The 26,535-nt window shown below is 53.6% G+C and overlaps 1 protein-coding gene across 11 annotated transcripts in view; it reads left to right on the top strand.

The window, feature by feature from the left end:
* Positions 1-26,535, top strand: part of DOCK1 (dedicator of cytokinesis 1) — a gene marked incomplete at both ends in the record, with an annotated part of 334,004 nt that overhangs the window by 209,702 nt on the left and 97,767 nt on the right. For all 11 annotated transcript variants that reach the window (XM_084245683.1, XM_084245678.1, XM_084245686.1 and 8 more), the window contains 2 exons: positions 10,141-10,242; positions 14,427-14,521. In XM_084245683.1, the coding sequence (XP_084101809.1) occupies positions 10,141-10,242; positions 14,427-14,521 (197 nt within the window). The remainder of the gene's footprint in view (positions 1-10,140; positions 10,243-14,426; positions 14,522-26,535) is intronic.

Raw genomic sequence — 26,535 nt, 5'->3', positions numbered from 1 at the left:
GAATTTACTTGGCACCTTTGTTGAAGTCAATTCGTCATAGAGTGTGGTCAGCTCGTCTAACCTCCGTGCTTGTCCCTTCACCACGTCCTCTTCGTCTGGGTATCTGTAGTGCCCTAATGAGTCTCCAATTAGCCAGTGTGTCTACTTCAACTTCAAGGCTTCAGTGACAGTTCATTATTATTACCCTATGCAAAAAGTTAAGGTTTCACTGTCAATTTGACAATAAATGTCTGCAGGCATTTTTTAACTGTCAGTCCATTGGCATCTAAGCTACACGGATTCTCCCTACTGGGGCGATGGTGTCTCTCTCCATTTGTTTAGGTCTTTGATTCCCTCCTGAATATTTCGTGGTTTTACTGTACAAATTTTGTGACTTTAAAATGGCCTTCTGCATCTGTTTCTGTACGTTAACCCCCATCCCCACCCCCACCCCAGCCGGGGTCTCATTCATTCATGCAGCAGTGCCCGTGCTGATCTCCTTGCTCGCAGAGCTGACCTAAACCTTCCTTGAATTCCGGATTTCAGATCACTTAGTGCCGTTTTGCAGATGACGCCGTGGCCCTCACAGGCCCATAGAGCCTGCTCTGCTTTGCAGCGTCTTGCACTGGCTGCCTCTGACGTGTTCTCTTTTCACTCTGCCCTGGGACTGCTAAGCCGATCCTTTCTTATGTACCTGTTTATGTTTTACCATAAAAGAAAAAGATTGTAAAATAATGAAAGGAATCAGTGTCCTTACTGTTTCTTCTTTCACTGTATCCTGCTAGGTAGGATCTGTAGCAACTAAATCACTTCTGCAAATAACATTTCTGCATTGAAGAAGAATGACATGGCGGACCTCTACCTGCAGAAAACAGGGGACTATCCATTTAGTTGCATTTTAGCTCCTCACACATTTTCCTGAGCACTTATTTTAAGTCTGGATTGCTTCAAGCTCTTTATTATCCTCCTGTCCCCCATCTCCCCTCTCCAAGCATGTTTTAAAAGAGGTGTGGCATCGCCTGCGTTCCTGTGATTATGTTCAGTGAGTTCCCTGTGATTGGATTTTTCCTCCGTAGGATTCCCTTGTCATTCCGTAAGAACTCCCTTTAGTATTTGTAATTCATGTCTTAACCGCTGCCGCTGCCATGTCTGCCTTCTCCACAGCACTGTGGGTGGAAGTTCTTTTCCCTCAGCCTTTTATTTTGCAGTTTCCCGTAAGTACAGCAATGTTGAAAAACACGACAGTGGAATATCTGGAGTCCCGTGAACGGGCTCCATTGCTGGTCACCCCATTTTCCCAGGGCAGAGTATGTGAGAGGTGGATTCAAGTCCCCCATGGAAGGTCCATCAGGGACACCCTGGGGCCACTCGGTGTTTCACTCCTGGTGTCTCCTGCACCTCTGAGAATAACTCTGCTGTGGAGTCACAGCAATATTAGGGCACCTCCATAAAGTAACCCCGAAAGGAGTCCCCTAATAAAATAGAGTATCTATCCCAAATGAAATTTTCCCTTTGATTTTTTCAAGGTCCCGGTGGTCTAGCCAAGCATCCCATGTTCTGGATCTTTGTTCATTTCCTCACGACGAAACAATTAATTAATTGATTGACAAAAATCCTCCCTAAGCAGCGATGTGTCCGTGGCATGCTGTCCGCCAGGAGGCACAGGGTGTGCTTGGGAGGGCTTTGTGGGCAGCGCGGGCGCTTTGTCCGACAGCGTCCTCCAGTGACCTTCGACCTGGTCATTTCAATACTTTGCGGGATCAGCGGTGCCTGCTCCCCGACCCCTGGGTTTTGGTTTCTGGAAGGAGGAGCTTGGCCGGCCCCTCATCGCCCCTCCGCTGCCCGTGTGCGTCTTGATCGGTCTGGCTCAGTGCTCTCGGCCCTTTGGAGGCAGCGCGTGCTGAGTGTCCCCCCGTGTGGCCAGGGCGGCCCCTCCCGCGCCCAGTCCCAGGCCCCCGTGTGCTCCCCAGGCGGGGCTGCTCTGCACCTCGGACCCGCCGGACGCGCGCTGAGGGACAGGAGGGGACAGGCGGGCCCTCGCCACGTGCTGAGAGTGCAGGACACCCCCAGACGCCGGACACGGGAGAAACAAGAGGAACGGGATTTTTTGCCCAGAGAGAGAGAAAAGGGAGCGAGAGGGGATTCCCAGGCTGGCCTGCGTCCGGCTGGCCCCCTGCCCCTTCTTGCCTCCCTGCGCAGCCCCAGCGGCCCTTCCACCACCCAAAGGCCCTCCACCGCTCCCCCATCAGCCCCGCCCGGGGTGGGGTCTGGGGCGCCCCAGCTCCTGCGTCCAGGTGGAGGCCCCTCCTGGGCCGCGGTGTGGGCAGAGCTCCCCGGCTCTGGGGACCTGGCTCCCGGCCGCTTCTGTGCACGGGGCGCTGGCGTGGAAGTTTGGTGAGGTCACACTTGTTCACTCTGTGCCGTGTCCAGTATTCTTGTCCTTTAGGCCTGATCCGCTCAGTTGTCTGCGGTCAGCCCTGTGGGCCATGCCTTCAGCCGGGGGGGACCTCTGCGTTCCTCAGGGCTGGTGAGCAATGAGGGGCTGGGGTGGGTTTGGAGCCTCAAGGGCTATTCTAGTTGTTTGCTGTGTTTTCTTCTGCACACCTGCCGCATAGGTGCACTTTCTGCACACCTGCCTCATAAGTGCACTGCTCTGCACACCTACCCCATGGGTGCACTGCTCTGCACACCTGCTCCCTAGGTGCAGTCTCTGCACACATGTCTCATAGGTGCACTGCTCTGCACACATGTCTCATGGGTGCACTCTCTGCACACGTCTCATAGGTGCTCTGCTCTGCAGAAATTCTCTTGTGGGTAGCCCCAGATCACGTCACACTTCCCCAACGCAGGCAATAAGCATCTTGGCAATAAGCATCAAGGCATCTAGTGCTCACATCACCTTGGCAGCCTCCTTAGTTGAAAGCAGACAAGGGAGGGTGGTGGTGTTGGGTGCCGGGCTCAGCCGTCAGCCCTGCACCATGTGGGTATATATTTACATATAAATATTTCCTAAGAAATATCTCCTCACTGAGATGATCTCTGTTCCTATTATACAGTAATCTCATATTTCAAAATGTCTTTTCTCTTCCTTATGATTCACTCATTTAATATTTTTAACACAGGGTAACATAGTGTGACATAGCTTCCTCCTCACCAACTCACCCAGCCAGTAGAAATAATATCGAGGGCAGTTTCCCATTATGATTCATATAGAGGAGTTTTATTTTATCTAAGAAAGGGTTTGAACTTTATAACTATGATGGTGAAAGTGTCCTTTGTGGACAGAAGTCAATTAAAAAAGTGCATGGACATATTAATCCTTCCCTCCATGGTAAGATTTTTATTAATCTTCATCACTGCTGATTCCATTACGGAGTGTTTGTAGATACTGTATATCACGGGGAAAGACTTGGAAAATCTTAAAGTCTCTAAGGCTCTAATTTATCTATTTCTTGAGCGCCTGAAAATAAAACATAAAATGTTCTGCTTTATTCTCTGATTTGTTGCCAATGGACTAGAATTACATTGAGAAGTATACAAAGTATATATTCTCATTATATCGTAAACTACAATTATATATGTAAAATTTGATTTGAATTAATTTTTATCCTTTATCATAAACAAATATGTGCTGAATTTATTCATCAACTAAGTTAGCAAATAATTGTTATGGGTAACTCAAGATGCACATAGTCCCTTTTGGCATATTTGGCCTATAAATGTCTTCCTACAATTACTGCCACAGTAAAATTGAAATTGATTTTGTTTTTAAAATGAGACTTCTTTCCTTAAGTGTCTGCCGTGATATGAAATACTGGTGCTCCATGAATTCAACCGAGCACTCAATTTAAATTTAAGATACAGGTTTAATTTCGTTGCCTATAGTTGAAAATGACTAATAGATAACATTAGTGTGGTTCATCAACCATACCGTTTTTAATTTTGTGTAGTTTCTTTTCAGAAACATCCCTCACTCTTTGGCCTTTTATAAAATAAAGAATCATAATGTTTTGGTATCTGAATTAGTAAAAATGAGCCATGCATTGGATAAAGCACAATGGGACTGAATTTATCATTAATTTACCATTGTTTTGTGGGGGGAGAGCCAGTGAATTCAGGTGATGTATGTGAAACCCCCGTGGACATGGGAACACCTGACTGAGCAAATCAAAGCCTGGGGGCAGGTGGTCTTCCAGTTACCTCCATAAACCTGAAAAAAAAGAACTTCATGAGAATCCTACAATGTAGGAGGATTTTCTTGAGGATGTTTTATTTTAAATCTGAGGGATGCAAGACGTGGTTGGGCAGGGCCAATGGTTTATTTGTGATGAGAATTCGACCCCGGCCCCACCTCTCCAAGTTGATCCCCAGCTGGCACCTGTCATCCACTCCTGTGTGTGACTGTTGTAGAACCGCTTCCTCCCTCATGCGCTAAAATCTCACAGTGACGAGTCTTGGTTGAGCTCGACTCTTGGCAAGCTGTCATTCTGCATTAACATGCCATTTTAGAAAATGTATCTTATATCAATTAATTAATTTCTACTCTTCAAAACTTTTGACAGCTTTATTAAGGTATAATTCATACCCTGTGAAACCTCTCTACTTAAAGAGAAATCTGTTTCCATTAGAGTAGCTCCCTGCACTGCACCCCCTCCCTTACCCCTCGCAAAAAAAAAAAACAAACCTTGGCATTCATCTACTTTCTGTCTTGAAAGTTTTGCCTATTCTGGACCTTGTCTCAAAATGGAATTGTGCAACATGGGGTCATCAGTGTCAATTTCTGCAGAAGAGCCAGCCGGAATGTTGATAGGGGCTGCCTGGAGCCTGCACATCCATCCGGGAGTGTCCGCTTGCACCGTCAAGTCTTCTGACATGAACACGGGACCTCGCCATTCACTTGGGTCTTCTCTAGTCTCTTTTAACACTGTTTTGCCATTTTCAGCGTGCAAGTCTTATCGCTGTTTTTTAAGTTTATTTTTCAGTATTTTTTTATGCTCTTTCAGATGGAATTTTTTTTTTAAATTTATTTTTGGATTCTTTGTTACCAGTATATTGAAAACAGTGGATTTTTGTATTTTGATCCCGGATCCTACAATTGCTGAGTTCAGATTCTGGGGGCTGCGTGTTCTATCTTTTTTGTAAAATCTTTTGTGTCTCCCCTTTTGGAGACATTAGATATTGAACCTCTCACATATATTCTCTGACTCCTCCTTCTCTCTCCTACTCACTGTGCGCGTGTCCTGTTTCCTTCCAGTAGCTCTCAATCCCCCCACTTCTGGTGCAGTTCTCATGTCTGTTGACGTAGTTGGAATATTTTAGAATCCTTGTTGGTCTTTGTCCCTTTTTCTGCTGATCACGTGATGTCCTTGTTTTCCCCATATCACGTCATCCCTACCTTCGGGTAATAATTGTGGTTTCTTGAATTCTCTTATGATGTTACCATCCATCCGCTCCTCTGGCCTCTTGGCCACGCCTGCTGGGTTTTATTCCTGAGGTCCTGCAAGCCCGTCCCGCCTGCGCCCCGCGTGCGGGGGCACCCAGCTGGGCCTCTCTCCTGCCGGCGAGCCTGGGGCTGAGCCCTCACACGCGGGACCCACAGGGTAGGCCGTGGTCTGCTCCTGGCTCGCCCGCTTCCCAGGGAGGGCTTGCGTGGTCTCCTCTGCCAGGCTGCGCGGGGGCACAGTGGGAGGAGGGGGGAGCTTAATCTTCCTACGTGCTGGAGCAGAGCAGAGACTGAGCATTTGCAGCCTCTGGTTTTTGTCTCTAGCTGACCTCACCTGGGGGTGCCCGCACACTTTCTCCCACGTTCTCTTCTGCCTGCTGGGCACAGCGGCGCACAGGACGGGCCCCAGCCCCAGAGCGGGCACGTCCCCTTGGTGGGTATTTTGCCACTTTCAAAAGACCTCAGGGCTCCTGTTAGCCACCTTCTGCGTGGTCTGTTTCCCAGTGCCTAACCCTGCTACTTTGCACCGTCCTAGGCTCCTGTGCCCGCAGTCAGCAGGGTCCGTGGTGGGTAATCACCTCTTCTTGCCTCCACGGCCTCTGGTCATGCCCCTGCTCTGCTGTCAGCTGCTGGAAACCTTTAGCCGTGTTTCATCCTGTTCAGCCCTCGTAGACCTGGGGCTTTTTAAGCTCCTTCTTTACTGCCAGTTTCATGTGAGGATACAGAGATGAATGGATGTTTTGAATTGGTTTTAATTTGCTTTGTGGAAGCTCTGCTAGGTGTGTTTTCACAAACATCTGTGGATACTCTGGAGAAATCTTTGGGCCAGCAGTGACATTTGAGAGATTCCTGTGTGATCTTTCTGGGCCCCTTGTTTTTCTCTTTTCTTTTTTCTTTTTGTTTTAAAAGATTCATTTACAAGAACTGGGGTGTAGACCAGAGCTCTGGGAGTGAGAGGATTCACCAGAGACAGAGTGGGGAGCAGAACAGGCAGACTGACTGAAATACACTGCTGAGGGGAGCAGGGTGAGACAGGAGAGGTCTGCTGCGCCCTGTGGGTCACTTCCTTTGCCGGCAGGGGCTTGATAGTGCTGTCTTTAACCCCTGCACCACCAGGGAGACCCCTGGTTGCCTGATTTAGAAAAAGTAAAATTCAGGTGCCCCTGTTCGATTTGACCTTCAGATAAGATCCAGATAATTGCCCTAGGACATGACTGTCCCATGCAAGATTTCCAATGCGGGGTGCGGGGCACTCTCTTGTCCTTTGTTTATCTGAGAGTACCACTGGACTGGGCATCCTGCCTTTTCTATTGCAATCCTAACAATATGTGTCCCCTTTGTGGCTTCTTGCCTTTGAACTTTTAGAGGCAATGGGCATTTGGGCTTAAAATTTCCTATTTTGAATTACTTCCTTAGGTGGATTGTTAGAATTGCCGAGGAGATGAGTATTTTTCCCCAAGACTTTTCAAACCTATTGCCAAATCGCTTTTTAAAAAGGTTATAGCAATTTATGCTCCCACCAGCAGTGCAGAGTGCTCAGCCCCGCACCTTGCTAACATTATCATCACTTAAAGCCTTCTTTGCTATTTTGGCAGGCAAATAATGATACATCATTTTCATCTTTGATTACTAATGAAGTTCACAATTTTTGTTTATTAAGCATCCTATGTCCTGATTTTAAAATTTTCTGCGACCGTGCCCTGGCTTCTCTGCCCCTGTTTTGCATTGCTTTGGAGTCACAAGGAGCAAGTCTTATTTTATGTGCTGTTTTCCTTTAGTCAGCCCCTGGGGCTGGCCTGGGATCCCCGGCTTGCGTGCCAGGAGGAGGGCTCCAGCACCCCACCTGCGTCCCTGCCAACCCACCTAGTTGTTTCGAACAAAAGCTTCCTCCGACTTCTAAGTGCATTTCAAATGAGTCAGTTAAAAAGCATGAAATAGTAATTTCCTTCTGAGCCTGCAAAAAGAAGTTTCTTTTCACAGAAACATTTGTTTCTGCTGTGAGACTGGTTTCAAATCCAGCTTCCCTAAATACCACTTTTATCCCCCCTCAGCAGCCCCCACTCCTCTGGACAGGCTTCTGCTGGATTCTTGGGAACCTTCAAACTTCATCCTGTCTGCAGCACTCGCTCCATGAAAACACTGGCCCCTGTGGGCGGGACCCCATCCCCAAGGGGGAGGGTGGGACTTTATCAGGCACACTGACCCCTTCCTATGAGAGCCCCAACCCTCAGCTGAGCAAGAGCTGAAATTGCAAATCTGTTCCCTCTTAAGGATGCTGATCGGCACCTCTTATGTCTGGAAGGTCCCTTGGGTTAAATAAAGAGTGTTTCCACGCCAGCTGGCTTGTGACCTGTAACTCAGGCTGGCGACCCACTTCCATCCCTGGGCCAGGCCTGACCCAGCCAGCACCCCACCATTGTGGAGTAACAGCCCACGTGGCTGCCTGTGCAGGCCCAGGAAGACCACATTCCCGGCTGGCCACTTACATATTCCCAGGACTGGCTGTATGGAAATTGCTTCCTTCAGTTTTTCATTTTCTGCATCGCATCAGTTCCCCCAGCTTCTGCCTGGCATAAATTTTTCAACATTACATGGCAGTCTGCTCCCGAAATTGACTGTGTCACCTGTTGGAGTGACCAGCGAGACCCCAGATGCGCCGGCTTTTCTCATTAGCGTGACCCCTGCCCTCTGTGGGCCCCACACTGCGCTGGGGTTGGGCCTTTCTTTCCACCTGCAACCTGATATTTTAAGACAAGCACGTAGGGCTGTTGCTTCTCCTTATGCACAGCTGGCCTTGGGGCTTGGCGATTCCGATGTCTCGCTGTCCGTTAACTCTTTTGACCTGTGAGAAATGAACGTGAGCGTCTGCCAGGTGCTCCTGGGTGGCTGCGGGCTCTCCTGGCTCTGGAAGAGTCCTTGGCAGGCCAGGAGACCTGCTCACAGGTGCCTCCTCCAGGCCAGAGAGTAGGGCCATGGCCACGGAGACAGTGGTCCTGCTCGTCCTCCCCCTACTTTCTGTGATGACCACAGTGCAGGGGTGGGGGAGGGCTGTGGGCTGACGGTCAGTGGTGACCTCAGATTTCTCAGAAGAATGGAAACATGCAGCTGGATGAAAGAAAGACGTGCGCTCAGCCCCTAAGCACTGGCCAGGTTGCCCGCAGTGCAGATTCACCACCATCCACACCTTCAGTCAGGCTTCCTTCCAGCCTGTTTCCCTCCTGTGAGACGGGGCGAGGAGAGGTTGGGGTTGGGTGGGGCCAGGGTTCTCAGGACCCCCACGCACCTGGCCCATTTCTCTGGTTAGCACAGGCTCGCGTGACGACCGTTTTCCAAAAATGGACATCTGACTAAGGGCCAGGAAGCCACAAATGCGCTTCTCTGGAGCTCCACGGGATCCGGGTTCTTGCACGTGGTCCCACGTATCCGCCCGTGCACACTCTGCCACTTTGCACGCCGCCCTCAGTGGAAAGCATGTGTTTCCTTCAACACCAACTTGCAACCTCAATCTCTGCAATTATCATCATTCATGAATAATTTACATTTCTGGGCGAATGGGAGATACCGTGTCATCATTATTATATTTGCTCGGTTGGCATAATGCGTGCTTGGAGGACTCATTTGAAGCCTACGTGGATCCGATAGAGAGAAAAATGGACTGGGATAAAACAACTGGCCTCTACCGCTCCCTCTGGAGTGCGCTTTCCAAATTAATAGAAAGGACATTTAGTCATTTGAATATATTGCTTTTAAAAGTAGACTTAGTAAAAGAATGCAATTTGGGAACTCACTTAATGGGGTAAAATTAAGGACATGCCTGAAAGTAGGTCTCATCCTGTAATTCTGCCCGACTTGCACTGATTTAATGGCAGAAAATGTATGTCCTGTGTTTCTTAAAATGCCATTCATTTAGGGGGAAGTATTTAAAAGCAAGAAAGGCTTTTATAATGTTGTTAGCCGCGGACCCCAAAAGTGATAAATTGCATTTCGTGGTAATGAGGCTGCTCTTCGCACACCAGGTCCCCTTCGGTGTGTCCACACAAGCCCAGCACACACGCACGCGCCGACAGCCCAGCCCCAGCAGGCCGGGCACCCCCACTCACCAGCCCCTTCACCCTCCTTTCTCCGCGTCTTGGTTTTGCTTGCTGGCTTCTCAGTCCTCTGTCCGCAGCTCCTCCCGGCTCTGCCTGGCGTGAGGAAGTCCCAGGTCTCCCACTTCCCTGCTGCTGAGCCTGCCCGTCTCTGCCCGTCCTTCTCGGGGAGGCAAGCTGGGCGGTCACTCGTGGTGGAGTCGGTGCTGATCGCCTCCAAATTGGCCGAGGAGGATCCAGGCAGATTTTTGAGACACGAAAGGCCTGTCTCTGCCAGGGCTCGGGGAAGCACACACATTTTCCTGCTAGAAAGGACGGCACAGTCCTCGGAGGCCACGACTTCAGTCCTGGCCTTGATTTTGCATTATTTAATGCAGTCTCCGAGGCTGGATCCTCCAGCCGGTCACCTACACGTGAGGAGCATCGGGTGCAGCAGGGGGAGGAGGCACAGTGACTGCGACAAAACGCCCCCGAGGCTGGAGTGGCTGGTGGCTCGGGGGCTGCCGGCCAGGGGGCAGGGCCCTGGGATTCTTTGACCCAGTGGGCCCCCATCTCAGACTCGTAGTGGACTTGAGATCTCCCATGCGAGCCGTGCTCTCCCATCTAACCGAAGCCTCTCGTCCATTTCAGGGGAACTTCGTGGCGTGTATGACAGCGATTTTACGGCAAATGGAGGACTATCATTATGCCCATTTGATCAAGACCTTTGGGAAAATGAGGACCGACGTCGTGGTGAGTGTGCCTTTGACCTTTCCCCGGGCTGTGTGTGGGGAGCGGCCTTTCAGGCAGAGCCCAGGTCAGCGTTTCCACCTAAGTAGGATTCTGCATCATCTTCCGGATGGTTCCGAAGCCACCGGGCGGGTCTGCCGGGTGACAAGGGCCCTACCCTGGTGAGTCCTACCCCAGTCGTGCACTCACGTGGACCTGGACACTACCAGGTGTCCAGTCTCGGCCCAGACAAGTCTCTCTTCTTTCCTGGCCACAGTTTCATCTCCCGTGACTTGGGATCATTGGGAATCTGCAGACGTCACTGTGGATAGTTGACCACAAACTCCCGTCCTTTTCCTGCTTGGCTTCTCGATGGCAGCCGCCAGGGAGCCTTCTCGGCCTTAAATTATAGTTTGTTGCTAATTAACACTAGTCACGGAAGCTCACCAGATCGCTCTCTAGCCACCCTCAGTGAGGCCAGGAGACCGTTGAACTGGGAGGGTGGAGGGGACTCGTCACGTGGGCTTTCTCCCTCAGGAATCCCATGGCCATGTGGCCAAGGCCCCCACACAGCCGCAGCCACACTGGCTGGGAGGTTCCCCTTTAGATGTCGCCCTGAACCCTGGTGTCTGTGGTGGGGTTCTGTTTCTGGATCCTTAGATTCTTGGTGAACACAGCAAATGCCGCTACTGTTTCCAGAACATGCTAGGCTGCATCTCACCCAGTAGTGGCTGGGAAGACCAGAGTGCATTGGGTAATTTTTGCAAAGGATTCTTTCTTTTAAAAAAAAAAAAAAATTATTTATTTATACATACAAGAACTGGGGTGTACAGGCCAGAGATGTGGGGGGTGAGAGAATCCACCAGAGACAGAGGGGAACAGAACATGCAGACTGAATGAAATACACTGCTGAGGGGAGCAGCAGGCGAGTCAGGAGAGGTCTGCTGCGCCCTGTGGGTAGCTCCCTGGCTGGAAATCAAACTTGTGCTGCAGTAGCTGCAGCGAGCTTCATAGGTTGCATCTTAACCCCTTGTGCCACCAGGGAGGCCCCCAAAGGATTATTTCTACCAAAAAATTCCTTAGTCGTTGCTGCCACTACACACACACACACACACACAAACACACACACACGCACGTATGAAGGTGGGTGTCTATGTGTAGGATCTAAATGTCTAAGCAAAACCAAAATGGACCTATAGCTTAACATCCTAGGCATTTTCCTTAGATAAAAATGAAGGAGCAAGAACGTGTTTGTGTGTCTGGATGCTTTGCTGCTTACATTAATGAGTGGTTTAAAGTAGGAGTATAATCCTACAGGTACCATGTGTCACGTTTATAGCCTGTGATTCTTTCTCAGTCACGATATAATGAAATCAAATTTGCTATGTGGAACATTTAATGTCACCCTTGAATCTTCCCTCACCCCTTTTTGATCAGCGAAAAGGATAGTTGTGGCAGATTCTACAGGAACATTTTCACACACACTATCCCAGGCTGAGTGATAAAGTTTCCATAATGAGAAGCAATATCCTTCCCGATCGTAGGACCCAATTCATCATTTGTTCTGGCTCAGAACAGTCACTCAATAGTCACCATCCACACAAACTTTTAGAAATATTGAATCTGAATATTTAAGAGGTGCTGTCGGTAGGGAAGTTTCCTTACACTGTGAAAAGTGATTACAGAAAATAGTGCTTAAAAATGACGATGATTTGCTGCAATCCAAGTGTGCGCCCTTCTCCCTGCACAGCGAGCGGATCAGATACTTAATACGTGTTGGTTGTGGTCCTGATTTCCCACGGGCGTTCTCGTAGGCACAGCAGTTCCGAAAATCAATTACTTGCTGCCGATTTGATTTTGTTATAAAATGGTATGTGTGGCTTGGGTTTGGATATCACGAATTTCTACTGCGCCAGTTGTAAACCTTTTTTATTGATGCTGATCTGTCAGAACTTTGCAAAAGGTCTTCCTACCCATTTGCTATTCATCGAGAGTATTTGACGATTTTCCTTCTCTGACGACTGCCACGCCAGTAAGACCGTTTTCTATTAAATAGTTGGAAGTTAATGAGGAGCCACGTGAAAACAGCCCAGACCATCTGCTCAGCTCCTTCCTTGGCGGAAGTGCTACTTCAAGTTTTCAACTTTAGCCTTTCTTTGGTCGGTTGGGTCACTGCCATAGAAAATCGTCCTTGCCATCAGTACAACGTCGCATTCCACAGAGCTGGTGCTCGTGCAGTATTTCAGGGGGCCCCTCGGCCCACAACACTGAGAGGCTAGAACTCCGCTCAGGTGGCAAGTTTGGGCTTGCAAAGACAGTCAATGAACACTGTCCACTCAGACTTCTCTCGAGATAGCATCGCTCCCCCAGGGTGGTGAGCCAGGAGGGACCGTGTTGGAACTTCCTCAGTCTCTGTAGTAAGGTGGATGGTGATGGGAACTCTGGACCATCTGGGGAAGAGCGCAGGCCGGCCACGTGCCGGGTCCCCACTCATGGCTCTTATGACTGTGGAGCGAGTGTCCCCTCCAGTGCTTCCCTGGCACATGTTGCAGGCTGGCAGCAGGTCGTGGGCTGCAGGATACGCGGCCGTGGGAGGCAGACAGAGCCCAGGGCTGCCGGCAGCTTTCACCTCCATGCTGGCCACGTGCTCCCACAGCCCTTCCCGCTGTGTGTGGCGATACTACCTCGTGGCCAGTAAGTTGTGCAGCCCGACGTGGGAGCCTGGCAACCTCACCGCCCACATGTGGTGTTTTGTGTGACCAGCAGAGTACGAGACTCTCACCGCCCAGCCACGAATGAAGTATGAGGCTGTTTCCTGGGGGGGGAGGCGGGGGGCTTGGAAAAATACGCTTCCCCTCCAGAATAACAGCAAGCAGACCCTGATTCTCAGTTGTTAGACTTCCAGGAGTGATCAGGAGAAAGCCAGCCACTGCGCTCAAATAGAGATGCGACTAATTAAACCGGGAGAGGAGCAGGGGGCCATGGCAGGGGTCCCTGAACGTGCCTGCTCACAGGCCTGGGGTCAGAGTCAGGTGAGCCGTTTGGGGGACATTGAATTGACCCTTCACTCTCAGCTGTGTTCAGGTTCCTAACCAAGCCCTTGGGGATTATTCAAGGTGGGGGTCTTGCCAAGCCCCTCACGCCACAGCCAGGACTTTCAGGACCCAACGTGGCAATTAAGGTCGCAGAGAAGAACGTATGTACACCCGCTTTTCATTGCTCTTGAATTTGGGGTGTACTTCTTTGCGGGAAGTACTTGATTAGAACTTTGTGCTGCAGTGGCTTCTGGGCTGCTTAAATTCCCCTCACCTCCTCGGTCTTCACAGCCATTGCACTTAATTATGATTCAGTAGATTAAATAAATGAGAAATCACCACTCATTTGGCAGTCTCTGACCATGGCCTCTTCTCCCCATGAATTCTCACTTGCCTTCCCTGTCCATCCTTACCTGGAGGGAGTGTGTGGACTGCTGGGGTCACGTCACGTTCCGGGAGGCAACCATCTCTCCCTGCTGGCTTAGAACAGAGTCGAGCTGTCAGATTCTGGAAATTCTCCTTAATCCTGCAGGCAAGGCCTGCAACCCTTCCTGGGGGCCACTCCAGAGGCCAGGACCTGTTCTCACATGCCAGTGGAGGGGCAGCGGCTGCAAGGGCCACCTGGCGGCGTCAGGAGCTGCTGGTGGGGATGTAGCAGCCTTTAGCAGCTCGGCCTCATACTTCAGTGGTTCCGGTGACCTGAATAGGTGCAAATAGGTCAGGAGTTCCTGCTTGAGCCTTTTCTTAGTTACATTCCTTAAGAAAAAGGAATGAATAAGCTCCCACATCAGTCTGATGAGCTGTTTATCCAGAAACCAGAGCTAGGGGAACTAGAACATAAAGCTACAACATGCAGGGGGTGTGTGTGTGCTTGTTTCCCTACAAGCAGAAAGAGTTTGATTATATATCTGTAGCCTTTGGGGAGTGTCTCTCTTTGCGGGTTCCAGAGACAGGCCCTTGGCTCGTTCTGAATAGACCCTTGGGACAGTCAGCCCAGACCAGAGGGACTCAGGTAAACAGAAAGACAGAGCCACTGTGCGTACCTGTGTGATGCCTCCATCACTTTCTAGAATGTCTTCATTTACCTAAAAACAACGAGGTCGCTGGGGATGGATTACTCCAGGCTTCCCCTGTTCTCTGCGGGGCTGTTCAGCGTTTTGCTTTCGATTTCAGGATTTCCTGATGGAAACCTTCATCATGTTTAAGAACCTCATCGGGAAGAACGTCTACCCCTTCGACTGGGTGATCATGAACATGATGCAGAATAAGTAAGTACGGGGAGGGCCGCCCCCTCAGGCCCCACGCCCTGGCGTCGCCCGGGTGCCCCGAGCCCCTCCAGAGAGCCCCTCCCGGGCACCGCGGTGACTGGAGACTGGGCTCTGGCGCTGAGCACCCGCGCACCACCCCCACCCGCGGTGAAGACCCAGCCTCAGCCTGAGCCCCCTCAGCCCCTGTCGAGGGCACAGCTCCTGCTGCCAGCCTTTGCCCACTTAATTTCATCGGCGCGTTTCCATTAGCCAAAGCACGTCTCCGCTCCGGGCTGGGATTTGAGTTGCTGGCCTTTCCCTCGTTTCAGATTAAAAAAAAAATCAGGAGCATTTTCCTCCTATTTATTAAATATTAAACCTGCATCTTGTTGTCCCCCAGTGAGGGCAGGCTCCCTTTCCAGCCTGGGGTTTTTTTTAAATTTCCGTCAGCACGCGCTGATCGTCAGGTCCTCCAGCACGCGGGGTTTCCAGATGAAATGTCGTGGGCCTGGTGTTTCCCCTTCTTTGTTATTGCCGTCTTTGTGGATGGAGATTCATAGGTGCGGCCACTGTAGGGAGGGGTACGGGGGGAGCTTGCAGGCACCCCGCTCCCCACGCTGCTAATAGTTTGCAAAACTGAAGTATCACAAGCGGGGACCCGGGATGGACGCGGCTCACCGCGGCTCTGCAGACCCTCCGGCGCGTGTCGGTGTCCGGGTGGAGTTCTGTGCGGCCGCGAGTGTTCCCCGGGGCCCTTTGCTGCCCGTTTATTATACCCCCTGCACCCCCTCACCCCCCCCAACTTGTTCTCCGTTTCTGAAATCGTGTCATGAGAAAGCAGTTATGAAAATGGTCTCATCACATGCAGCCTTGGGGCTGCCTCTTCTCGCGCCGTCGGCGCCCCTGGAGGCTGTTGGGGTGCACGGCGGCACGGCCCTCGACTCCCCACTGCCTCACGGCCTGGACGGGCCCCGGCTGGCTGGCCCGCTGTCCTGTCGCAGCATCCGTGGGGCCGTCGCTAGGAAGCTGCTCCCCGCGTTTGTGTAGGGGTTTGGTGAGACTGTATCTTGGCTCCTCTGGCCGGAGCGCGCGGGGTGCAGGGGCTGGGCTGGGTGGTGCGGTAATTGCGCTTCATTTTTGTATGAAACTGACAGCCTCTGCCCAGGAGTCCCCCGCCAGCGATGTCGGGGCTCCCCACGGCCTCCTGGCCCATGTGTGGCACCATGACTGTCCACTCCCGCCCTTGCTGGGGAGCTCCGGCCTCGCTGTGGTTTGGAAGTTCACCCTCCCCCGCAACGCCTCGTCTCTTTTGGTGCCTCCTGTCCTCTCGGGGGGCGGATCCGCGGCAGTCGGCGCCTGGCCCCTGCCCTCCGGGGTGTCGCTGCACGGGGCCCTGGACCGTGGTGGTCTCGTGAGGGTTTAGCCGACACTGTGCGCCTCAGTGCTCTGCTCGCCCCACACGCCTGTCCCCTGTCCCCTGGGCTATCCCGGTGTGGACACGCTCACGTGCTGTGCTCTGTCCCTGTGATGCTCAGACCTGCTTCCGTGCCCACGTTGTCTGCTCCTTCCCCTTCCTACCTCTCCGCCCACCCCCTGCACCAGCCCTCCCAGCAGCCTGGCCCGCACCGGCACCTGGTAAAACCCGAGGCTGCGGCTCATGGCGGGGAGACTGCGCTCAGGCTTCTCCAGCTGCTCCCAGGATGGTCTGTTGTTTCTGGGCTCAGCAGCTGGCTTAGCCCCTGCTGGCTGGACCCGTGTGTCCCCCGCAGGACAGTGCAGCCAGCCTGGCCGGTGCCCCGGTCCCCTGCACTCCGCAGGGCCCAGCCTGCACACAGATGCAGCTGGGCGCGGCTTCTTGGAGCCGAGCCTTGGCATCCGATCGCAGGGAGTAGAGTCCTGCTTGGGGGAGAATAAAACCCTAAGTGGCAGAAACCAGGGTGCTGTGTCACCTTAGCAAGGGATGTGATGGGGACCTCGAGGACCGACGTCTGGGCACGTGATCTGGACACTGCAGTCTGGAGTGGCGGGTCTGCCGTGTTCTGCTGTTCGTCTCCACCCGACACGTCGTGGGGCAGGAAGCCCTTGGGTGTGAATCTTTGTGTTCCTGTCTGTGTGGCAGCTGCGCCATGGGCACGTGTGTGCACATGCATGTGTGTGGCTGTGTGTTGCTCCCCAATAAGGGCACTTCATTTGCAGAGATTCCAACTTGGAAGCTCCAGCAAATCTGCAGCCTGGTGGCAGCGACACATTCTGAAGGCGGCAGCAGACACGGGGGAGGCATCTTCGACACCGCGGAAGTTGGGGCAGTGGTAATCATGACTCTCCTCCCCGTACCCCCTGCCTCCAGATGCCCCTCTTCCTTGAATAGACATAGTGGTAAGCTGAGCCAGTTGGGTGTTCGAGGACACGTCGGCTCCATGCAGCCTGCTCAGGAAAACTGAAACTATCCCCAGACATCTGCTTGGCGGCCGTCAGGTGTCGAACATTTTGCATTGGGATGAGGGTTCGTTTCCTTTTATCATTCCGTGTGCTCTTTGTGACCTGAGTTCGCCTCCCGGGCTGAGGACGAGCTCGTGGTTGGCAGGCGCCCACGTGCCCGGCACAGCCATGAGGACACGTGACGCCGTGTGGTGACCCCGCCGTGCTGAGCTGTACTGTCCTCATGCTCCCCACAGGGTGGGGGCCTGAGCACGCAGGCCTGGGGGCTCGCCCAGAGGCTCCAGCTGGGAAGGGGAAGATGCAGAATCTCGGAGCTCACACCCCAGCCTCCCCGCTGCCTGGAGTGTGCCTCTCATTTCCCCGAGGTGGTTTTTCTTCTAGAGCCCCGTGTTCTCGCCATGCCCATGAGATTCACTACTTAGCTTTTTTGCACAAAAGTCAAAATGCTCCTACTTAGCTTTCTTTGCCTTCAGAGGGCTCACAACTGAAGTAAGGTGTCCGTTGACACCGAGCTCCGGGGGGAGTTGCTGGGAACTTCTGGAAGAGCGGGCCTCAGTGACAGAACACTCATCCTCGAGAGACTGCATGGACACGCCCCACCTCTGCTGCCACGGCCTCGGCGCCTTTGTCACCTGTCACTCGGCATCCTGTGTGCCAGGCAACCCTGCCCTGCTGCCTCCTGCTTGCATCGGTGACTTCCCTGCCTCCTTGGGAGACACAGAATCTTCTGGAGTCTGTATGTACGTTTTAGCGGCGCAACTGGACAGGCAGTTGCAGCACCCGTGGCTTAGGAATTGGCAAAATCATCCTCTGCAGACTCCTAAATATCTGCATGCTCATCAGCCTGGTGTCTGAAAGGCCCCTCAGTGCGCGGCTGCTGAGATGTAATCACAGACCGAGCCTTTGGCTTCGGTACCTGGCCAAGTAAATCAAGACTGGACGTCTGGGCCCGTGACTGCCCAGGGCAGCGGGTGCTGCTGGCGTGTCCGTGGTGACCCTGATCGGGGAGGGCCGGCACTTGAGCTCTGCCCTCGAGATGGAGCGCCAGATGGCGGGATGCCATTTAAGATAAGAACAACGCAGCTGCTGTGCGGGCGCATCCAGAGTGCTTCATAATCTCCCCCAAGGAAGCAAACACTAAGTCTCCATTTAAGATCTCAGGTCGTGCTGGAAGCGTCGACTTCACGGGCAGCTCCTCTGTGCTGTGGCACCTGGGGCTCTCAGGAGCTGAATAGTTCAGAGTTTCGCTCTATGGGGCGTGCGGCGTGGTCTGAGGCCTCGGGGTAGTGGTCTGGAGTCCTCTCTGGCTGCTCCCAGGAATGTCTGTCTCTGGGTCCTTCTGCTCTGGGGCTGGTCCGTGCTAAGGACTTGTGCGCACAGATCGCCCCGGGCCAGGATGTTAGGCACGGGAGTGGCCTGGTAGGAAGTGACCTCGTAGGTTTGACTGAGGCCCATTTCACCATGAGGAAAGCTCGGTTACTAGCTGCTCTAACCTCACTTGAGAAAGGCACGTGCAATAGGTGAGAAAAAGGGCAGGGCTAAGAGTAAGTTTCGCAAATTTTTTTTTAAAGATTTATTTATTTATGCATGCAAGGCCTGGGTACCCGACAGAGGTGTGGGGGGTGAGAGGATTCACCAGAGCGGGGAACAGAACAGGCAGATTGACTGAAGTACACTGCTGAGGGGAGCAGCGGGGAGACAGGAGAGGTCTGCTGCACCGTGTGGGTAGCTCCCTCCCTGGCCAGGGATCGAACTTGTGCTAGAGGCTGCGGACTGCTCCACCGTGGTGTGCTTAACCCCTTGTGCCACCAGGAGGCCCAAGTTTTGCAGATTTAGAATTAGACTTTCTTATTCACAGTGACTGCAGAGCAGGGCCAGAACCTTCCCTGCGTTTATCTTACTGGTGACTGCAGCATGTTCCCACTTGCAGCAGAATTTGTGCGATTTCGACTTCCTTGACTCAAATTCTCACTAGACCTCGTTCCTTGTGTTCCGCTCAGGATGAAAAAGAAATGAAACCAGGTTTCTTCCGGCTTCCTCGAGGCTGGCATGGTTTGCAATGATGCATCGCTCCCAGGTGCCCCTCTTAGGGCTGATGGGGCTCTGCTTGCCGGCCTTCACGCGGGCTGGCTTTGGGTTGCAGGGAGGCGCGTGAATTAGGACCATAGCCCATAGTCTGTCTCCCACGATCACCCGGGACTTGGTGTGTTTTATAAGTGACCATGAGACACCTTCACTAGGAAGCGCAGCAAGTGAAACTATAGAAAGTTTGAGACTTTCTCGAAGCCGGAAGACCTGGAGCTGCTGGAAGATGAAGCAAAGGGAGGACAACAAAGGGCTGCTGAGAGCTCGCTGGAGGCTGGCGTTGCTGGCCGCTCAAGGGGGGCAGATGATTCCCGCCGTAGACCTCGCTGAGGACACGGTTAAGTGACCGGCTGAGGATGCAGAGTGCTGCCCTCAGACAGATAAGGTGCTGCTCCATTTCTAATATGCAGGATCGCCATCTCCTTCCTGCTGGACGCCGCTGACCGCGGAGATGCTAGGGATGTCGCTGCCCCTCATTCTCTTGGCCTCGCAGCGTGGGCCTTGGCTGCAGAGGGTCTTGCTGACCTGCCGATCTAATCTTATCTAGTTATTGAACGTTTAAGCATTGAGGCCATCGATCAAGGCTCCTGTCTGAGAAAAAGAAAAACCCCACTGTCCGCTTTCAGTGTCTCTGGGCTCAAGATAATCTTGTATTTGCCATTTGGAATTCTGGATTCCCTCCGTTTCATCAGGACTTTGTTGGCTCACCTCTCTGTTCCTTCAGGGGTCTAGGAGTGGCTCATTTTTCTTGCTCATGGCCGGAGGAGACCCCCAGAGCCGAGTGCAGGCGTTGTGCAGGCTGTGTTATGGTGGCCCGGCCGCAGCCCCGCTCCTGCCCAGGTCATTGCTGTCCCTCCTGTGCCCACCTGGGACCAGGCCCATGGACAAGGAAGTGACTCCCCAGACTACCTCTCAGGGCGTCCACCTGGCACAGAGCGCTCACCTGCGTCAGCTCCGCATCCTCCACCAGGTGCATTTTCTATGTTATTTAGCAGTTTCTCCCTTTTTCTGTATGGTGTGCTTCATGCTCAGGAGAAGTATCCATCAGACTCCAGGATGGCAAGCTCATGGGTACTTCTGCCAAGATTCATTTGGCACCTCATCAGGACAGGCAGGGGCCTCATGCCTTAGGAGGGGACTCTGCCTCGGATGCGTCAGGGTTGCTGGGCTAAATCACAGCGGTGCTCGGAGGGCAAGTCTGAGGGCGGCCGCTTGGCAGTGCCAGCCCCCGTGGATGTGTGGCTCTGGGGGAACCATGTCCTTGCCAACACCTGCTTGGGCTTTGATCAGAGAGAAGCTGCCCCTTGCTGTAGCCCGAGAGGTGGAGGGGTGGGGTCCCTGTTAGTGGGGACCTGCCTCTAGGGCCAGGATTCCAGCCCCAGGCTGAAACGGCTGAGTCCGGGGGACTGTGTTTTCTTTGCATCACAACCTCCTTCTGCGGAAACTCTTCTCCTGTGAAGGGGCCCACAGCTGGAATCTGTACAAGGGGATGCACGGATGCAAACCCTTTGTGGCTCATGAGGCTCCTGGATTATCTCTCCTCAGCATCCTTTCTTTCCGCTTTCTTTAATGCCTGGGGTTTTGGTTAATGTTGATTTATTTTTTAAATGGATTGGATTCCGATGGAGGTTTTGCATATCTGATGGCATAATGATTTTAAGCATATCTAACAATCATTTTGTCCTTTGAAATGGGGTATTGCAGCCGCTGACATAAACATCATCACAACACAAGTAGCTGAGAGCCAAAAGGCAAAAAAATAAATATGCCTTTCAGGGAAGAAGTAGGGATTCAAACTCAGTATAATGAACACATTCTGGAATGAGCGTTCCCTGGAGCTCGGCAGACCTATGTTTCTCCAGCCCCCACACCTAACGGCAGTGCCTCTGAGCCATGATCTACTCCAGGGAGGTGGGAGGCGCTGCAGCGCGACCCTCGAGTGGGCTCGCTCCTCGGCGGGGCCAGCCAGCTGCCCCTGAGTGCGTATCTGGGAGTCTCCCGCACAAACACGATATGTCCAGGAGCGCTGAATTGGCTCCTTGAAGTACCGTATTTCAAGAAGATACTGACTTGGGTTTGTGAAGGTGTTTTGGGTGCCACAGCGGAGATGGACCCCCGGTGCTGGGCATGGGTGCCCGTCGGGGCTCTGTTCACCCTTATGGTATTTTCACATGCTGTTTTAACATTTCCATAGTTATCCTCTGGCCTGCGTGCTTTTGCTCTTTGCTTGATATATGCAGTGGAATACTACTCAGCTGTGAAAAAGATGAAATCTCTCCTTCTGTGACAACATGGATGGATGCAATTGGAAGCGATGTGGCTAAGCAAAATGAATCAGAGAAGGACAAACACTGGACCATGTCGCCCACATGTGACTACAGAGAAACAAAGCAAAGGAACAGTCAAAACTAAGTGATTACAAACCCTAACTGCAGAATTGAGGCTACCAGAGGGGCGGGGGGGTGGGGAGCCAGTGAGGCGGGGCCCAGTAACTGTTGTGGAGAAGAAAGGGTGCTTGGGTGGTGGGGTGGTGTGGAACCGACATCTGAAGAGATGGAATCTACCCCTAAATCATACACGGTGCTGTAAACCGACATTGCCTCCTGAAAAAAATAATGCAATTTAAAAAAATAATTAGACTTGGCTTAAAATTAAAACAAATACTTGAGCTTTTACTAGGTCGTTTACAAGCCGTTTGCACACAGCACTGCTATTGTGGATGGTTGGGTTCTATTCAAATTGCCTCTTTATTTAATTCAGAGATGAAAAATCAAACTATTCTCCAAGGCCTGGTGGCAGTGGGGGGCGCTCAGCCAGGACTCCCCCTGGGCACGCTGGCTTGGGAGGGAAGTGTTGAAAGGGTAGAGCCTGAGAATTCGTGAGCGCCTGGCCGTGTGTTCGCCCTGGCACTAGAGCCTGAGCACCTGCTCCCTGGAACGAGGCGGAAGCCAAGGGCCTCTCCGTCTGCCGCACGCGCCTCCTGCCTCCGTGCAGGGGGGTGGAGCAGGCGGCTCAGGCTGTGCTCTGACCCTCCAGCCTCTTTTTTACCTCCAGGCTCCCTGGACTTTGAGTGCCTGAGGGGTGGATTCTCCTCTGCTTCGTGCTTGTATTTTAAATCAGGGATGGGGGAAGAAGGGGCAGGAAGCCAAGTCACCCCGTGCTGGCCGGCTCCCAGCTCTGAGGTAGGCACCTTTGGACAGCTCTCCCCCGGGGGCTGCTCGGCTCAAGAGGATGCTTGGCAACCTGCAGACACGTTTTTGTTGTTGAGACTTAGGCGGGAGGGCTGCTGGCCCGGGGGGTGGGCCCGGGGTGCTCCCGGAACTCCATCCAGGTATAGGGCGGCTCTGCCTCCAGGAGTCGTGGGGCTCACGTGTCAACAGTATCCCCATCTTATGGATGAAAAAGTGATTCGCTTCAGGGACCCCTTTTCTTATTCTTTCCACATTTCTCAGCCACATTTCCCTGTGGTTTGAGGCCAACGAGTCCCTCTTAGAATAAATCATAGTGGGGCTCCCCTGAATATGGCAGGGGCGGGGGGCATAGGTGGTGCCTGAGAACTGAAGGCCGTTTCCCCGAGACGCCTGCAGGTGCCCAGCTCCGCAGCCGCCCTGGGGCTGGGGTCAGCGAGACGGCGGCCAGGGGCTCGGCAGCCAGGGACAGCAGTGCAGAGCCCGCCTCGGTGGTGTTTGGCAAACTGGCCCTCGCCGCGCTGTCATCATCTAAAACTAGGACCCAGAAGCGGAACCCGGACGGGGCGCGGTGGGGACTGAGTGAGCCGGCGGGCCCCGACCTCCACCCGCTGGGCCTCCCCCATGCCCATGTCAGGAAGATAACAGGACGCCGGTCCTCCCTGGCCGCGGGGGTTACCCCACAGCTCAGCCCAGACAGCGCGTCTGAGGAGCGGCGCAGCACCATGTGCCTGTATAAATCCTCCCGTTCCCATCAGCCTACTTGCATGTAGTCAAATGATTCTTATTTTGGTTCTCAGATAATGAAGTGAACCAATTTGTTCTTATAAAAGCAGCACTTGTGAAGCATGGGGGTGTCATGGCTGGACTCGGCAGAACTCGGGGCTCCTGCCTCGGTCTATTCAGAAGCAGCAGTTTGCAAAACTGTGGTCCTCCCTCTCTCCTGCCTCCCTCCCGCCCCCACCTCCGTGCACGCAGCTCCCCGGGTGCTGCCTTGCTCGCTGTTCCTCCGCAAGGCCCTGCCCGACGCCCCTCAGTGAACACGTTGTCCCTCCTGCCTGCGGCACCCACCCCCCTGAGCTGCCCAGATCAGCTCACCAGCAGGATCCCCTTGAGAAGTCCCCCACACTCCCCCTTGGGGCTTGGTCCTTTTCTCCTGACCCCGGGCCCTGGGCCCTGCTGGCTCAGCACTTCCCCTCCCTGCTGCGGAGACCTCTGTGGACCGCCGGCCCCCATCTGCAAGCTGCTCTCGGAGCTGCCAGCAGGCGGCTTCTTCCCTTCTCCGCAGTCCCGTGTGGAGCAGGGAGAGGCAGAAACCAGTGAATGAATGAATGAGTCAAGGAATGAATGAACCAATCAGTCCATCCAGTGTGACGTCAGTGACTTGTGGGGTATAAACCTCCTCGGGGTCTGGCTTCTCCACACTCCGCGACCCTCTGCGCTCCTCCGTGCAGCTCCTCACAGCTGCGGGGGTCTGTGGGAGTCCACGGGAGTCTGTGGGAGTCTGTGGGAGTCCACGGGAGTCTGCGGCGGGCTGGGGCCGTGTGGGCCGGCTGGGCTGCTCCCGGCCTGGCCGTGGTGAAGAAGCTGACATCAACACCCAGGTCAGCGCGCTGGACGGGCGTGTCTTCGGGTCTAGACTAAGCCCCGGCGGGTGCCGCTGCTGCCGTCCTCCGTGTCACGCGATGGCGCGTGCGGCTGCGCCCGCCTCTGGCCTTCCTCTCCCCGCCCGCGCGGCGTGTGGGGGCTTCAGTCCGTCTTCGCTCTCCCTCCCTCTCGGTAGGTGCGTTTTGTCTGTTGACACTCCAAATTTTGATTTAAAATTTTCTTTTTAAGAAGAGCTTTGCCTCCTCCTGCAGAGGGCCCTGGGGGAGCTGGGGCCCCGAGCATGAGGCCCCGCAGCTGACCGCTCTCCCCACGGGGACCCCGGGAAATGCGGGCTTTGATGGTGAATCATATTGAAGACTGACGTGACTCGCACCCCTATTTATCCAGCTCCTGCTGTCTTCTGGACACAGGATTGCAAGTCATGTTGAGTAATATTTTGTCTCCATCTTCAGGAAAGCCTGACCGTGGATCCTTAAATTTTCTAGAAGTCACGTGTGAAACCTGTTCAGCTCTATGGGAAATGATAGTGATGTCTCGTATGACTTCTCCGTGGAACTGAAACGTTAGCAGGCCTGGCATTTCTTCTGCTTTCCTTCCTGAGGGGCATTTGTGGGGGTCACTCGCCGTCTGGGTTCCGTACATGCTGTCCATCTCGTGCAGCTTTGCTGCAGCCGGGGACAACCTCTCCTGCTGGTGCCTGGCTCCGTCCCCGGGGCGCGCCCCGCACCCGGTAGGCCGTCAGCGGGCAGTGGCAGAGTGTCTGCCTATCTGAAAGAACGGATGTCGACTGATAAAATGCGTGCTATATTTTTGTAGCTGTCCTTTCCCAAGGATCAAATGCCCTTTTCCTTCAATATCTGGGTCCACAAAGAAGTAATTGCGGGTGTAGATGTGCAGCGAACAAACAACAGCTCTTATTCTCTTGAAGGTCTCTAGCCTAGCGAGCACCTTAATTGAACTTACTCCTTACTGCAAAAGTGGGTGTTGGAGACCTGGCTGGACGCGGGGGCCTGCACCCGGGACAGCCGGTCCGCAGGCTTCCCGGAGGCTGTCTGTCTGTCTGCCTGGCTGTCTGACTGACTGACTGTGCGGGCGCCCGGTGGTGCTGGCTAACCTTTTCAGGCCCTGGGCTGGAAGTTTTGTCCTTAATGCCGCACCTGTCAGCTTCACAGAGCTACAAGTAAATGGAAGATACAAATTATATTGTAAAGGAAAACAGTTTGTGTTTTCTACAGTTTGGCTGATTTCGGAAGAAAACAGACTCTGACAGCTTGATCTTTTCAGCTGGGTGAATTCTAATGGCTCGAAACAGCCCCCACCCCGCACAGAAAGGCTCTTCCCAAGAAGTTGCTGCATCAGAGATCAAGAGCCAAGCCCCGTGCTCCAGGCCCCGGGTCCCCAGCAAGCAGAAGGGCGAGGTGGTGCCACACGTCAGTATTTGTGACTCCGCAGAGTAACTGTCCACTGCAGGGGGGGCGCACCCCTCCTGTGGGCTCCTTCTGCCTCTGACTGTGCTGGAGCTTTTGTTCTGACCTTGGCACTTTTCTCAGCAGGGGTTCATTTTCATAGGCAGAAAGGATCCTTTGTTTGTTTGCCTTTTGCCAGCGCATCCCTCAGGAGCAGGCTGTGGCATCGTGGAGGGGATGTCCGAGGTGGTCCTGGCGTGGGCTTCAGGCACCCTGGGGAGGGGCACTGGGGTGGGGTCCACGGGCGCGCTCTCTGTCGGGCAGGCAGACCTGGGCCAGACCACATGCAAGGAGGGGAGGAAAATGAAGACTCGGGGAAGTCTTGGGTTTGGGGTCTGAGCCTAAAGTGGCCGGGAGAGATAAAGAATCGTCTGAGCGCGGGAGGTTGTCCCGGCTCTGCTTTGAGCCTCGTTTAGTGTTTCTCAACTTGGTTTTTCATCGCCACCCTCCTGTGGAGAAGGATTGAATTAGATTTAAATTTAAGAAGAGACAATAAATGCTACAAAATAAGATTTCCCGGGCTACGGCAAGCTTTGGCTTCCACAGCCCAGTACGACGTCTGACGTGTGATTCTCCCTCCCGAGAACCAATTCTCACCCGGTTAGGGACGGCGCGGCCCCTGAGCGCGCGCACAGTTAATTATGACCCGCCCGGGGTAGCGGGGCTGGCAGCCCACTAGCTGCTGAGCTTGAGCTCTGGGGTTCAGAAGAGCGGCGAGGGCGGCAGACAAAACGCGGGGTGGTGTCTGATGGTCTTGAGGCCGCCTAAGCAGTGAATGTGACCACAGCAGAGGCACAGACCGAGCCGAAGCCCTAGGTGACCCTCCTGTCTCCGAGCTGAGCCCTGAGGACACAGCCGTGGAGGAGCCAGGGGCAGCAGCCGACGGCAGGGAACGGGGCGAGGCTGCGGAAGAGGAAGGGGCAGCGAGCATGGACTGGTCCTGCGACGGCCTCTCCTGGTGTTGCCCACGTGCCAGTTGTGGTCAGGGCCACCGGCCTGAGGAGCCAGGGACCAAGTGGAGTGTGAAGAAGGGGGTGCACTGACCCTGGAGCCCCCGTGGGGATTCTGATGAAGCCTAGAGGAACAGTGTGGGGCGGGGCCGTGAGCCAGGCTCGCTTCCGCAGCGTTGGTGCAGACTCGCTGGCATGTTGGGGGTCCCCAGTAGGAACACAGGGTGGGGGTTGCTCGGAGCCTGGTGAGCGCCAGCATGAAGGGATGGAAGGGGCAGGCTGGTCTTTGGCAGGCGCAG

Source organism: Talpa europaea, assembly GCF_964194135.1.
Source record: "Talpa europaea genome assembly, chromosome: 10".
In the NCBI taxonomy this organism is placed as follows: Eukaryota; Metazoa; Chordata; class Mammalia; order Eulipotyphla; family Talpidae; genus Talpa; species Talpa europaea.
The sequence above is the reverse complement of the archived record's forward strand: the minus strand, read 5'-3'. Positions and strand labels throughout refer to the sequence as shown.